Source organism: Lampris incognitus, chromosome 18 (genome assembly GCF_029633865.1).
Source record: "Lampris incognitus isolate fLamInc1 chromosome 18, fLamInc1.hap2, whole genome shotgun sequence".
NCBI lineage: Eukaryota > Metazoa > Chordata > Actinopteri > Lampriformes > Lampridae > Lampris > Lampris incognitus.
In genome coordinates this window covers 34,805,330-34,820,430 of record NC_079228.1, presented here as the reverse complement: position 1 = coordinate 34,820,430, position 15,101 = coordinate 34,805,330, and the positions used below count along the sequence as shown (strand labels likewise).

The 15,101-nt window shown below is 43.4% G+C and overlaps 1 protein-coding gene across 1 annotated transcript; it reads left to right on the top strand.

Annotated features, from left to right (window-relative positions):
• Positions 1-286: 286 nt before the first annotated feature.
• dus3l (dihydrouridine synthase 3-like (S. cerevisiae)) lies at positions 287-13,757 on the top strand. Its single transcript, XM_056298475.1, has 16 exons — positions 287-325; positions 1,214-1,331; positions 1,909-2,179; positions 2,282-2,633; positions 4,088-4,167; positions 5,154-5,243; positions 6,586-6,627; positions 7,705-7,857; positions 8,156-8,272; positions 8,412-8,477; positions 9,259-9,369; positions 9,695-9,791; positions 10,646-10,721; positions 11,516-11,704; positions 13,041-13,169; positions 13,294-13,757. The coding sequence occupies exons 2-16, from the start codon at positions 1,222-1,224 to the stop codon at positions 13,364-13,366; spliced, it is 1,956 nt and encodes a 651-aa protein (XP_056154450.1). The 5' UTR covers positions 287-325; positions 1,214-1,221; the 3' UTR covers positions 13,367-13,757.
• Positions 13,758-15,101: the final 1,344 nt, after the last annotated feature.

The following is a 15,101-nucleotide window of genomic DNA, read 5'->3' as shown; positions in this document are numbered from 1 at the left end:
CCAGACTGGGCATGTAGTTCGCCCAGGGAGTTCTGTGACTACCCCGGGGTCTCCTCCCAGTTGGACATACATACATTATAATCTAAGTATTGTAATATATTGTAGCGAATTCGGGGGACAACGCAACCACAGGAACTGCCGCGGCCGGGAAGCGAACCCGTATCGCCCGCACCGCAGGAGACATCGCTTTAGTCTAGCGGTTAGCGATGCCTCCTGCGGTGCGGTGCGGAACCAATGTTCAGTACACGTTGCCCCACGGACCCTTCTTTGCAGCGCAAACGTGCGGTCTCACGCCGCGGAGCTGAGGCTTGTGGCGCTTTTCCAGGTACGCTGCACGGGAGGGTTATAAACGGTGTTAGCCACGTTTAAACTCTTGACATGTCAGTTAAGACGTTAGCTATAAACGCCAGCAAGCCGATAGTGAGCCCTCGAACTTTAGCCGTTAGCATGTTGCGTGCACGCCAGAGGAGTGTGTGTGTGTGTGGGGGTTATATATCGTGTCAGCGAAACGTGCTAATTTAGCTTCGTTAGAACAGGCGGACACACGAATCAGGTTAAGGAGGAAGGGTGCTGCTAAATAAGACTCACCCCTCATCCACCTTGGTCATAACGTGTCGTCATCGAGTTGAGCCCTGACTGGAAACACAACTCTCGTGGGTTTGTTTTTTTGTGTGCAAGAGTTCATTGGGCGTATTAAAACACCCCCAGAATATTCAGAACAATCTGTCGAAAACGAAAGCTTGACTTCTCTCCATGTTGTGACTTAAGAGGCCTGTTTACAAAGCTGTAAAATAAAACTGCCCCGCCTCAGTGCTTGGCCAGAGGGTGCGTTGGATCTGCTGGGCTTCGTTCGAGTTTGTCTCGTTCACTTTTTAAGGGATTTTCCAGTTACTTCTACTACTGGCACTTTGGGTGGGCTTGACTGGAGTGTCAACGAACAGGCGCCGTGATGTTGATATGAGAGAAACTTTTCTTAAAGCTGCTGTGACGCATGCCTGACTATTGATCCTTGACAGCATGCTGTCAGTTTAATTTGTATGTGTGTGTATATATATATATATATATATATATATATATATATATATATATATACATATATACACACATATATATATATATAATATATATATATATACCTATCCATGTGCGGTTCAGGAGAATTTTGTGATACTCTCGTTAAACAATAACTGTCAAATGTATCGCACCATTTCAGCGAAAGGAATGGAGAAAGCACGTGAAGATGATCAAGGTGCGATGGAGAAAGCGCCAGAAAGACCTGTAGATGGTGGGAAGGATGGTGTTGCAAAGGGTACAGCTCCCATTAAAAATGAGTGAGTAGCTGCACGGCCTGTCATGACAACATTTTACAAAATGCGTTATGTTATGCCTGAAGCTGGTTGATGATGCTGCAATTTGTAAATGTTGCGAGTTAACACTCTTTAAGTTGACCTACAGATTAAAGAAAACATCTAGGCAATGCTAGAAGTTATCCGCTCAAATGTCCAACAGAATAGTGCAGCAAGCCCATCAATGACATTTTTCAATTGTTTCTCAATTCCCAGTCATCAAGCTCAGACACTATAAACCAACCATAACTGTTGTCTACTGTAGCTAATTTGCGCTGGTAGTTGTGCAGTCCAACATTTTGAATCGTGTCATTGAGATGTAAGCAATGAAAATGGTCTTCATTATAGGTAGGCTACATTGTTGTGTTTATACAGAGACACCACTGTTTAAAATTAAACGTATTAATACTAAGGGTGACACACTATCTGCCTTTTTTCTGTTGCTGTATCATTCTACTTAATTGTCAATGCACTCTTTGTCTGGATCTTTTATTAAGTGTTATAAGAGGCAGCTGTGCAATCAAAGCTTGCAACCTGACAATATTTTTTGATGTGCTTACAGATTCCAAACAACCAAAGAAAAATTCCATGAGTTTCTAGACTCTAGATGGCAGGGCCCTAAAGGAGTAGATGTTGGTGCTAATGAGATTCCTAAGGAGACAACAGATGCATCTTTGGAGGAGCCTGAAGCGAAAAAGCTCAAACTTGACACCGAGGATAATTGCAAAGTGGAAAAGCCAGATGGCAAACGAGCACGGGGACAAAATAAGTCAAGGCCTCATAAAAAACCCACCAGCTATGAAGTCAAACGGTTGTGTTTCTCTGTCATCGGGGTATGAAGCCCTTACTAACCTTTCAGCACTGAGAGATTTTCAAACTTTTTTGTCTATTGCTTGTGTTTCTTATGTATCACTGTCAAAATTCTTTTCATTCAGGAGAACAGGACATGCATTAACGGAGACAAATGCAGATATCTTCATGATGCCGCTGAGTACATGGCCTCCAAGCCCGCCGATGTTGGCAAAAATTGCTATCTCTATGACACGTTTGGGAAGTGCCGCTTTGGACTGACCTGCCGCTTTGCCAAGGCACACACCTCTCCTGACTTAAAGAATATAGTGAATGAAGATCTCATTAAGGCTTATGAGGGCAGGACTTTGGTCAAGAACAACTTGGGTAAAGACCTTCAGAATTGTCTGAGGAAACACAAGGTCTCCTTTAAGAAGTCTGCTGAGTACCTAAAAACGATTGGCAAAGACAAGGATCCAGGAAAACAACATGGAAATGGTAGGATAAGCCCACCCTCCAGACAGATTGAGGTTTTTTTTGGGGGGGGGGGGTAACCAAAAATTAAGACAGTAAATTTGAGATGCTTTGTTGGTGACACAGTATCCGAAAAGGAACAGTAATCTTGAAAACACTGACAAAACTAGAGTCCAGCCCCTCTCCAGGAATGTGGTACTAGAGCCCATGCTATGTGTGGAGGTGAGTCCAACTGTATTTAGTTGGTACTGCTCCATCTCCCGCACCAGCTCAGGCTCCTTCCCTGCCAGAGAGGTGACATTCCACATCCCGAGGACCAGTCTGTGATGCCGAAAGTCAGCACACCCCAGTACCTGCCTTTGCCTGCCGCCCGGCCTGCATTACACCCTACCCCAATGCTTATCCCCGTGGGTTGTGGGTCCAGGGGGTGAGTTCAAGTATCTTGAGGTATTGTTCACAAGGGAGGGTAGGATGGAGCGGGAGATTGGCAGGCGGATTGGTGCAGCATCGGCAGCAATGCAGACGTTGTACCAGACCGTTGTGGTGAAGAGGGAGCTGAGCTGGAAGGCAAAGCTCTCAATTTACCAGTCAGTCTTCCTTCCAACCCTCATCTATGGTCATGAGTTTTGGGTAGTGACCGAAAGGGTGAGATCGCGGATACAAGTGGCTGAAATGAATTTCCTCTGTAGCGTGTCTGGGCTCAGCCTAAGAGATAGGATGAGGAGCTCGGACATCTGGAGGGAGCTCGGAGTAGAGCCGCTGCTCCTTCGTGTTGAAAGGAGCCAGTTGAGGTGGTTCAGGCATCTGATTAGGATGCCTCCTGGGCGCCTTCCTTTGGAAGTTTACCGGGCACGTCCAACTGGGAGAAGACCCCGGGTTAGACCCAGATCTCACTGGGAGGACTATATGTGTAATCTGGCCTGGGAATGCCTTGGGAGGAGCTGGAGGGCGTTGCTGGGGAGAGGGACTTCTGGAGTGCCCTATTTAGCTTGCTACTACCGCAACCTGACCCTGGAGAAGTGGCTGATTATGAGATGAGATGCGATGAGATGACAAAACTAGGCTTGCAACAGTTCTATGAGATGAGACATTTATCTTGTGGTTAAGGCAACAATAATTTACACAAGCGTATTTTTGGTGACGATAATGAATTTGAAACACACCTATATTGTAAAGTTTTAACATTTTAACCACCTGAAAACCATTTTGCTCAAGAACAATGATGTGTCGTGTTCATCTGAGTCAGTAATTTGGAGCTCAACAGTAAAAGGCTGCAGCTTGAGATTGAAGTATGCTTTTTTGCTTGAGTTCCAGATTCCAGTTTTCTTTTGCTTTTACTTATGAATTCTTTCTATTCAGTCTATTACGAATGCAAAGACCAAACTATTTAACCAAATATGTCATTGCCCAGAATTCGATATTTCAGTTCTAAACTACATGGTTACAGCTCTGACAGTTCATTACTTTGTTACTCTAAGGAGATGCCTGCACAGCTGAAATCTCTGTTCAGAGCTCTGAGGGAGAGGGTCTACATTCATCCACTGCCACAGAAACACAGGTACAACATGCTGCTTCCAGTAAAGCCAAGTCTAGCACCGATGTGTTCTCTTTTTCAATTGGTAAACAGATGATGTTGTCAGACATTACTTTACAAATATTTAAGATTCAACTGGTAAGTTTTAATGTGCATCATCTGCCAAGTAGCACTTATATTGATGAATCATTTGCTTGTTTGGCATTTTTAACCCCTTTTGTCATCTACCACCAATGTACACCATCCAAATAGCCAATGGTGAGCAGGCAAAGTCAATTCTAATAGTTCATATTTAATCAATGTGCTGCTTGGTGCCACAACTGCCCCCTATACTGAAAGGCCGAAAACCACTCCCTCCACTGTCTGCAGTTGACACAAAATGCCACTGCTCGGCTCATTACCGGGACAAGGAGGCATGACCAAATCACTGCTGTGCTTGCCTCACTACACTGGCTGCCTGTTATATTTTGTATTAATTATAATTTTTTATTGCTTGCTTTTAAAGCAAGAGAGGCAAGATTTAGATGGCTTAGACATGCGTGGAGGAGAGATGCTGGGTATATTGGGAGAAGGATGCTGAATATGGAGCTGCCAGTGAAGAGGAAAAGAGGAAGGCCAAAGAGGAGGTTTATGGATGTGGTGAGGGAAGACATGCAGGTGGCTGGTGTGACAGGAAAATTCAGAAGACAGGAAGAGATGGAAACGGATGATCCACTGTGGCGACCCCTAACGGGAGCAGCCGAAAGTAGTAGTAGTAGTAGTAGTAGTAGTAGTAGTGTGTGCTAATTTGGACTTGTTGACCTTCCATTGTCATTCTGATTTTCTACAGTCCTCTACGGGCACGAGTGTAATCATTCAGCCAGAGGAGGTTATTTGATTTTTGTTTCCTAGTTTTAAGCAGTGCAGTTTGGTCGAGGATGGATAGAGAAGATTGCTACCTGCTGATTACGGTGTAGGGTATGTGTGATTAGGTGCTATGCTATATTTATTTGCTTTTTGAAAATTTGTAGGCCAGTCCAGAGGGCCAACTGCCAGTGAAGACTGTGGGACCTTTGACTGATGCTGATGTCATCAAGTTGCGCCCATGTGAAAAGAAGCAGGTACATTTTCCCAGCAGCCTTTCAGTTTCCACCAACATCCTAGCTAGGTTTCTAATGGGGGTGGGACGATACTGGGTCAAATTCCGAATCATTCGATACGGTCTTCACAGTTCGATACGCTCCCCATTTGGCAAGATTGTGTGTTATTAACACTAGAATGACCGGGACGTCATGCCTGCCTAAAACGACCATGGGTGGTCAAAATGACCGCCGGTTTTTAAACTCTATATTCTGTCAAGGTAAATACCCAATTGAGATATTACTGCATCACATATGTTAGTATATCTGTTAAGAAACGACTGACACCAAAATTAACATTTTAACAACCTTAATACTATTTTTCAAACAGCTTAAAATGGCCGCTGTCCAACACCCGTAAATACTGCAACGCCTCGGTGGTAGTCATGCTGCGTCTGAAACGGCGGCTGTACCCAGACATGTTGGAAATAATACCTGAAAAACAAATTGGAAAACACATATCGCTAATCTAAGAAACGGAACAAGGCCTATAAAACATGAAATGTAAAGAAAGAACTGCACGTTGCGTAGGAAATAACGCAAACAACACACGTCATAAATAGTGACATGATGCGCACGATGACACGCAAATTACGCGCGGTCATTTTGACCGCTCGTGGTCGTTTTAGGTAGATCTTATCATAACATTTTTTTTTGTGCAGTTGATCTAAAACTCATTTTAATGCAAATATATGCAATTTTAGGAGCATTCAGGGAGCGGCAGGTCTGTATCTTTTTTTTCACAAAGTTATTAAACTATGAAAATCCAAAACGGTCAAAATGACCACCTTGGTCGTTTGAGTAGTTTTTAAAGTTTTAAAGTAAAGCAGTTGTGTTACAAAACAAGAAAAGATGGCACAAAATGTTGTAAGAACTTTTGCACTTGCATTACGTTTGAATACGTGTCTTGATAATGCCAAAATGTTGGACCTAATTCTTAAAATAAATGAAAAATAGCGAATTGCAATGGTGTTTTGTCTCTTGCTTACCATTGCATCCACTGTATTGTATGGAATCCAAATCGTGAGACGTATCGAACCGTGAGACTTGTGAATCGTCCCACCCCTGGTTTCTAATAGGTATAAGTAAATGGTAATTGAAGTAGGTGGACTAGTTATCTATGCATTGGTAGACAAATGTACAAATAGATATTGGTCAGTCAGTGAAAATGTCCCTTTATAAGATATTAAAAGACTGGTAGCTACATAATGCTAATTTGTGGCAGGCGCTAACGTAGTGAAGAGCGAATTGTTTGGCTGAAACAAAAGTATTTCTATAGTATTGGCATTGGTATTTGGCAGATTTATTTCTCTCTTTTTACAAGGTGGATTTTCAAGACAAGCTCTACCTTGCCCCTCTTACGACGGTAAGTACTGGCAAACTGAAATCGGCATCAAATATAGACCGATCAGCCAAAACATTAAAACCACCTGAGGCCATTGTCATCAGGGAATACTGTTGTCATGAAGGGGTGTGCTGTTTGGATAGGTGGTACATGTCAAAGTAACATACACATGAATGCCAAGACCAAAGGTTTCCCAGCAGAACATTGCCCAGAGCATCACACTTCCTCTGCTGGCTTGCCTTCTGCCCATAGTGCATCCTGGTGCCATCTCTTCCCCAGGTAAACGACACACACGCACCCGACTATCCACATGATGTAAAAGAAAACATGATTTATCAGACCAGGCCACCTTCTTCCATTGCTCTGTGGTCCGGTTCTGAGGCTCACGTGCCCATTGTAGGTGCTTTCGGCGGTGGACAGGGGTCATCATGGGCACGCTGACCGGTCTGCGGCTACGCAGCCCCATACACAGCAAGCTGCAATGCAGTGTGTGTACTGACACCTGTCTATCATAGCCAGCATAAACTTCTCAGCAATCTGAGCTACAGTAGCTCTTCTGTGGGATTGGACCAGACGGGCTAGCCTTCGCTCCCCATGAACATCAGTGAGCCTTTGGCACCCATGACCCTGTCACCGGTTTACCGGTTGTCCTTCCTTGGGCCACTTTTGGTAGGTACTGACCACTGCATACAGGGAACACCCCACAAGACCTGCCGTTTTGGAGAAGCTCTGACCCAGTCGTCTGGCCATCACAATCTGGCCCTTGTCAAAGTTGCTTAGATCCTTACGTTTGCTTCCAACGCATCAACTTCAAGAACTGACTGTTTACTTATTGCCTAATATATCCCACCCCTTGACAGTGCCATTGTAACGAGATAATCAATGTTATTCACTTACCTGTCAGTGGTTTTAATGTTTTGGCTGATCAGTGTAAATATCAACTATAACTAAGTGATTAAAGACATTAAGACAGTTGATATCGTTGAAGGAAAACAATGAGAATATCCTCTTTGTCAATTTTCAAAGCATCAGTCACAGTTTCTGTTAATTGTTTGCTGGCAACTCGGTTCATGAAACGATTCCCATGTTGTCCCTCAGTGTGGAAATCTGCCTTTCCGCCGCATATGCAAGCGATTCGGTGCAGACATTACTTGTGGCGAGATGGCCATGTGCACCAACCTACTGCAGGGGCAGCAGTCGGAGTGGGCCCTTCTAAAGAGGCATGAAAGTGAAGACCTCTTTGGCGTCCAGGTATTGAAATAATGTGGATTTTTCTGATGGTGAACATTACCACGGTTGTTAAATAATTAGCAAATGGGCTATGTTCATCATCATGTTTGACAAACGCAGCACCAGCTCCTGTCGGTATAGAAAATTATGCATAAATTAAGGATCAGGAGCACTGATCTTGTCAACATGTACTTTAGTGGGAAAAGTGGATGTTGCGAGAAGTCAAAGATATATATATATATATATATATATGTATATATATATATATGTATATATATATATATGTATAAGCTGTAAATAGTCTGAATGGTGTCTGTAGGTGGAAGGCTGCTTCCCTGACTCGATGACGAGGTGTGCGGAGCTTATCAACAGTAACATTGACGTAGACTTTGTAGACATCAACTCTGGATGCCCTATCGACCTTGTTTACAAGAAGGTAAAACTTCTAAATTTGGCTTTTAGTGGTTACTGAAATTATTGCAGAAGACATATATATTAAGTTGGTTACTTGACTGGTTTGGTAAATCTGTTTATGGTTTTCCTGACATATTGTTTTTTTAACCTCCTTCTTACAGGGTGGAGGTTGTGGGTTGATGACGCGCAGCAAAAAGTTTGAAGAGATTATCAGGGGAATGAACTACGTAAGTCTTTCTTTTATTAATGAAGTTAAATAGTATATATTTTTAAGAAATCAATTAAAGAAATGTAAACCTTCCCATGATTCCTGGGAGACCAGCCGTATTCACATCAATTTTGATCTTGGTAGTTGAAAATTATCAAGTCTGATAATTCAAAACAGTCGTTTGGAAAGTTTCGAACACACTTAACATCCAAAGCATTTGGGCTCTGGGTAGCGTGGCGCTCTATTCCGTTGCCTACCAACATGGGGATCGATGGTTTGAATCCCCATGTTACCTCAGGCTTGGCCTGGCGTCTCTACAGACATAATTGGCCGTGCCTGCAGGTGGGAAGCCGGATGTGGGTATGTGTCCTGGTCACTGCACTAGCATCTCCTCTGGTCGGTCGGGGCGCCTATTCAGGGGGGAGGGGGAACTGGGGGGAATAGCGCGATCCTCCCATGCGCTTCGTCCCCCTGGCAAAACTCCTCACTTTCAGGTGAAAAGAAGTGGCTGGTGACTCCACGTGTATCGGAGGAAGCATGTGGTAGTCTGCAGCCCTCCCTGGATCGGCAGACGGGGTGGAGCAGCGACTGGGACGGCTCGGGAAGAGTGGGGTAGGTAATTTGCCGGATACAATTGGGGAGAAAAAGGGGGGGGGGTCCAAAAACAAAACAAAAAACCATCCAAAGCATTTGTCCATTTGAAATTCACTAGTTTTTTTCTGTTTTAAGTTTCTCTCTTACGGTAAACTGATTAGACCAAATTCAGCGCTGAATGAGAATATGAGTTTTTCCACCATCAGGTCCTCGATGTCCCATTGACGGTGAAGATTCGCACCGGTGTTCAGGAAAAGTGCAACGTCGCACACAAACTCATCCCGGAGATGAAGAAATGGGGCGTGTCCATGATCACGGTGAGTGTCACCGCAGTAGCGTCACAGACAGCTCACGTCACAGATGGAAAGGATGTACAGAGTATGGAAAGTTGTTGTATGGTGGAAACCCCTCCCTTATTGTCATTGGTATTCTTTTTTTTGTCTTATTTTTCAGTTCTTCCTATTTCTTTATATTTATATCAATTGTTCATCTTTGCATTTTATTTGTCTGTTAACTGCTGCTTTTATTTCTTATTAATTGAGGCACTTTGGGTAACAGTGTATGGGAAGTGCTATACAAATAAAGTAAATTAGTAGTGTTGTTGTTGTTGTTGTTGTTATGACAGTACTGTTTTCCCATCAGTTACATGGGCGATCCAGGGAGCAGCGCTACACAAAGTTAGCTGACTGGGACTACATCAACACCTGTTCCCAGCTGGCGAGCCCTATCCCACTTTTCGGTATGTGGTTTAGTATTATTTCCATAAAGGGTGTGGAAAAGAAAAAAGGATTCCCAAGGGGGGATACGAGACCCCAGAAGAGTGACTATGTCTATACAATACCGTACAGATAGAAGGCAGTATGTTTTTGGTGGTGATGTGCTTTGTGAGGCAGCAAGTAAGCTAGTGGTTTCAGTATTTATCGGTCCATGGTCAGTGTTCTCACTTTCATCTTCTTTTTTTACCTTCAATTTCTCGATGCTTATATAAATCATAATCCATCGTCGAACCATTTCCTGTTTCTCCAGTCCACTGCTGTCTAATTTATACTAGCAACAGACGGATATGCAGTTAAACCGTGTGACATACACTGTAATAATAATAATAATAATAATAATAATAATAACAATAACAATTTCATTTATATAGCATCTTTCTGAAACAATGTTACAAAGTGCTTCACAAAAAAAAAACAACATAAAACCAGACAAGGCTGAATAAGAGTAAGATCAAATAAGAGTAAGAATAAAAACAGTAAAAATAAAAACAAATATCAAATATTTGTAAAACCGTGGGTGGTCTGTAGTGTAGATGGCATGTAGATGTAGCCTAGACTGGTATTGGTGGGATCATTTTTGATGGTAGATGAGCGGGAAGGGGGCTAGATGAGCTGTACCAGCCGTCCGACGGCATGATGGGTGTTTTCCCACTGAAACATCTGATGAAAAGTGTCTACTTGATGACACCATTGATAAACCTACTTTTAGCTCCCTACTTGTCTTTGGCAAATCCTCATTCCCACTTAGGTGCTCACAATAGAACGTAATTTAACCAAGCATCTTGGTAAATGACATCACCGTTACCTTTTGTCCCAGGTAATGGAGACATTTTGTCCTATGTGGATGCCGTGAAGGCAAGAGAGACTGGAGTTTCCGGTGTAATGATTGCAAGGTTAGTATATTATTTCGTATCTATTCTTAGATGCATTGTTGATTTGGTGTAACTTTGGCATATTATCAATCTTGACTTCGTAGCACAACGTTTCAAATTTGTGTAAACGATTGATGCACAACAAAACACAAGACTGGAATGTTCGAATCCTCATGTTACCTCCGGCTTGGTCGGGCGTCCCTACAGACACAATTGGCCGTGTCTGCGGGTGGGAAGCCGGATGTGGGTATGTGCCCCGGTCGCTGCACTATCGCCTCCTCTGGTTGGTCGGGGCACCTGTTCGGGAAGGAGGGGGAACTGCGGGGGAATAGCGTGATCCTCCCACTCGCTACGTCCCCCTGGTGAAACTCCTCACTGTCAGGTGAAAAGAAGCGGCTGGCGACTCCACATGTATTGGAGGAGGCATGTGGTATTCTGCAGCCCTCCCCGGATCAGCAGAGGGGTGGAGCAGCGACCTGGACGGCTCAGAAGAGTGGGGTAATTGGCAAAGTACAATTGGGGAGAAAAAAAGGGGGGGGATAACATAAGACTGAAGTCAAATACGAAAAAGTTTTGAGTTCTTTATGCAGTATCGAGGAAAATTGAAAATGAATCAAGTGGTACAGTACAATTTATCATGAGTCTTAATGAAACTAGTTGTGAAAATGCCTATCATGCTGACAGCAAGTAGAGATCACATGTTAACAAAACCATTATATTACATTGCGTTGTGGCGATGTTATACTGTCTGAAATATTGATGGAAACTTGAATTCCTAAATCTGAATTGTCCTGTGGTTACAATGCTTCACCCAGGGGAGCTCTCATCAAGCCATGGATCTTCACTGAAATCAAGGAGAGGCGGGACTGGGACATCTCGTCCAGTGAGCGACTTGACGTCCTGAGAGACTTCGCTAACTATGGCATGGAGCACTGGGGCTCAGACACCCAGGGCCTGGAGAAGACCCGCACCTTTCTGTTAGAGTGGCTGTCCTTCATGTGCAGGTGGGAAATCGGCAACAAGAAGTTTAAATAAAAATGACTCCCTTTACCTTCCAGTTTGGCATGTCCACCACCCTGTTCTTTTAAGGTCCCTCCATTTTACAAATCTTAAAGTGGTTCAGGAGGGTGTACACCTCAATGTGCATTCTTCAATTCACATGGAATCCCCAATGGCTTCTTCTCCAGCCTGTGGAGGGCCATGCTATTTCCCAAGACCTTACCACAGTTGTATGGGCACCTTACCACCTGTAGGAGTTGCTGTTCACAATAGTGGGACACTTTACCCCTACCAGTTCCTCACGCCTGCAACACCTGGCCAGAAGGTGGCAAAGATGGGATTTGAACTATAAACTTCAGCTTTGGGACTGCTGCCCTCGCTTGTTTTTTTAAAAAGGTTTTGCAAGGGTGTCCGGGTATTGTAGCGGTCTATTCTGTTGCCTACCAACACGGAGATCTCCGGTTTGAATCCCCGTGTTACCTCCGGCTTGGTCGGGCGCCCCTACAGACATAATTGGCCGTGTGTGCACCCGTGTCCTGGTCGCCCACCTGTGTCCTGGTTGCTGGACTAGCACCTCCTCTAGTCGATCGGGGCGCCTGTTCAGGAGGGAGGGAGAACTGGGGGAATAGCATGATGCTGTAACGTGGTACGTTTCCCTGGCGAAACTTCTCGCTGTCAGGTGAAAAGAAGTGGCTGGCAACTCCACATGTATCGGAGGAAGCATGTGGTAGTCTGCAGCCCTACCCGGATTGGCGGAGGGAGTGGAGCAGCGACCAGGACGGCTCGGGAAGAGTGATGTAATTGGCCAAGTACAATTGGGGAGAAAATGTGGGGGGGCATCAAAAATTATTATTTATTTTGGCCTTTACTTTACTTATTTTAATTTGACACCGTCACCTCATAGTATGTGGTGACGGTGTCAAATTGTTTTTTTAAGAATAGCAGCGAGTCCCTTGTGTGCTAGTACCCTAGTCATTTTGACAGATAATGTTCTTTTTGACAGCGGGACCCTGTGCTGGCTGTCCACTCTTTTATCAGCCATGGCAAGGGGTACATTCGTGATCCAGTTGAAATAAGCTGGGAAAATCCATTCCTAAACAATGAATGTAGATGATTTTTTTTACATTTTTTTTATGAATTGTCTGAAAATGTTTCTTAAATTCTAACATAATATTCAGATCAGAAGTGTGCACTTGTGATCTTGGGGAGAGAAAAAAAGAGAGAAATTGGGTCTGGCTCACAAGGTTATTGCGACCAATGAATTGGAGTAATTTGTCTGACTCAGTATCACTTTATATGTCTCTATCTTTCTCACTTTCACTCACACACAAATACACCCAGGTACATACCAGTGGGACTGCTGGAACGACTGCCTCCGAGGATTAATGAGCGACCGCCATACTACATGGGCAGGAACTATCTGGAGTCACTGATGGCCAGTCCACATGTTGGAGACTGGGTCAGGATTAGGTGAGATGCAGCTGATTTAAGACAGGAACCAAAATCCAAGTTTTAATAGGAAAACTGTTTCAGTTCCTTTCAACGTGCGGTTTTTTCATGCGTTTGTGATCGCTTAATTTTTTTCTTTTTCTAGTGAGATGCTCCTCGGACCAGTACCCACAAATTTCAACTTTGTGCCCAAACATAAAGCCAACTCCTACAAGTAACAGTCATTTTGGTCTCTACAAAGCTATTTAAAGTCTTTATAAAGAATAACTTTTATTTCATTTTTTTAGGTTTGTCTGTTTAAAAACAATAAGGAAAATGGAAACCTGTGGTATTTTAAAGAGAGACTAAGAGCGGTGAATTGTCTTGTTTCTTTGAACTGTAGTTAATAGTACACATGGAAGAATATGTACTTTGGAAAGATCGAATAAAGTCTTCTGCCATTTTGTTGTTCATGGTTAAAGTGTGTGTGTGTATGTGTGTGTATATGTGTACACATGTATAGTTGTAAGATTTTAAATAATGTTTTCCACTCAAATTCAGTATAATCCTGCCTCTTTTGTAACAAATGATAGAGAATTGGGGTCAGAGCAAATGAGCCCCCAACCTCCGACACACACATTCAGTATGAGAGCATACTTCTTATCTTGATGATCTTGTTGCGGATGTTAGGTGGACATTTTGTAGAAAGAAACCCCAGAGAAGACTTTAAACAACTTTCGGGGTTATGCTGGGTTATTAGGTTATGAAATAATCCTGGTATCGTACAAACTGGTGTTTGTCGGACATCTATTGTAACACGATTCGCCGTGTGGGTCTCAGTGCACCTAGCACTGTGCAAAGCCATTTCAACCTGAAGGAAAGGTCAGGAAAGTGGAACTTATTTGCATGTATGAGAAAAATAATTGGGCTTTCAAACTTTTTTTTTTAATGCTGTTTTAGTCAAAACAGCACTAACAGCATTGATGATTTATTTTAAACTCTTCAAAAACAGTAAATTTCTTAGATTGAATAATAATGGTAAATTATTAATAGGCGCCAGCATCCCTGCGACCCTGAGTAGGATAAACGGTTTGGATAATGGATGGATGGATGGATGAAAGAGGACTTTTTCTTCTTAAAGTTTTTCAGATCAGGTCTCAGACAACACCTACACTCAGTACCCTTGTAAAGATCCTGTAAAATTGATTCTGAAACCATATTCACACCCATTCAACAGATGACCACCTGCAGCCTAACATCATAGCCTATGTGAAATGATAGGATGAGCTTGGATTCGGTGTCCTGTCAAGTCCCGTGTATGTAATTCTAAAGCAAGCTGCTGCATCTGTGAAATCTGTTGTATTGTAAAATAACCCAGCTTTCATGTCATTTAATCCATTAAACATAAAGTACCTGAGGATGTTGAGTCATTAGAGGGCCGAGCAAGCCTGTCTGCCGCATAGACCTGCGCTGCAGAATTTTGTATCCCCAAAATGATATGTAGTCGCTCGTGACGTCACGGGAACGCGCGTGCCTTGACGTTTCAAGCGTAAGGGAAGGAAAAATAAAACGAAGATAACCTTATTTATTCATTTTCCACTGTTTTATATTATAAAGTGGCATACTGGGTGTTTTTCTGGTGGCAATTTAAGCCTCGACTTGAAAATAAACTTTATGTTTGGGGATACAAAATTTGGCACCACAGTGTCCCCAACGCTTAGATGACAACTAAAGGGTTGAGGGTCGGGTTGGATGTGGGTAGCCATTGGGCCTCCGTCACCAGTCGTTCGAACGTACAAATCTGTTCTTACTACGACTGCTACTACTACGACTTCCGGCTGCTGCCGTTAGGGGTCGCCACAGCGGATCATCCGTTTCCGTCGCTCAAGATTGTCCGACAGCGGCAGCAAAAACCTGATGATTATTTTTTTGTAATTCCGTTCTGCACTGGTCTCTGAGACAGACCTCGGGACT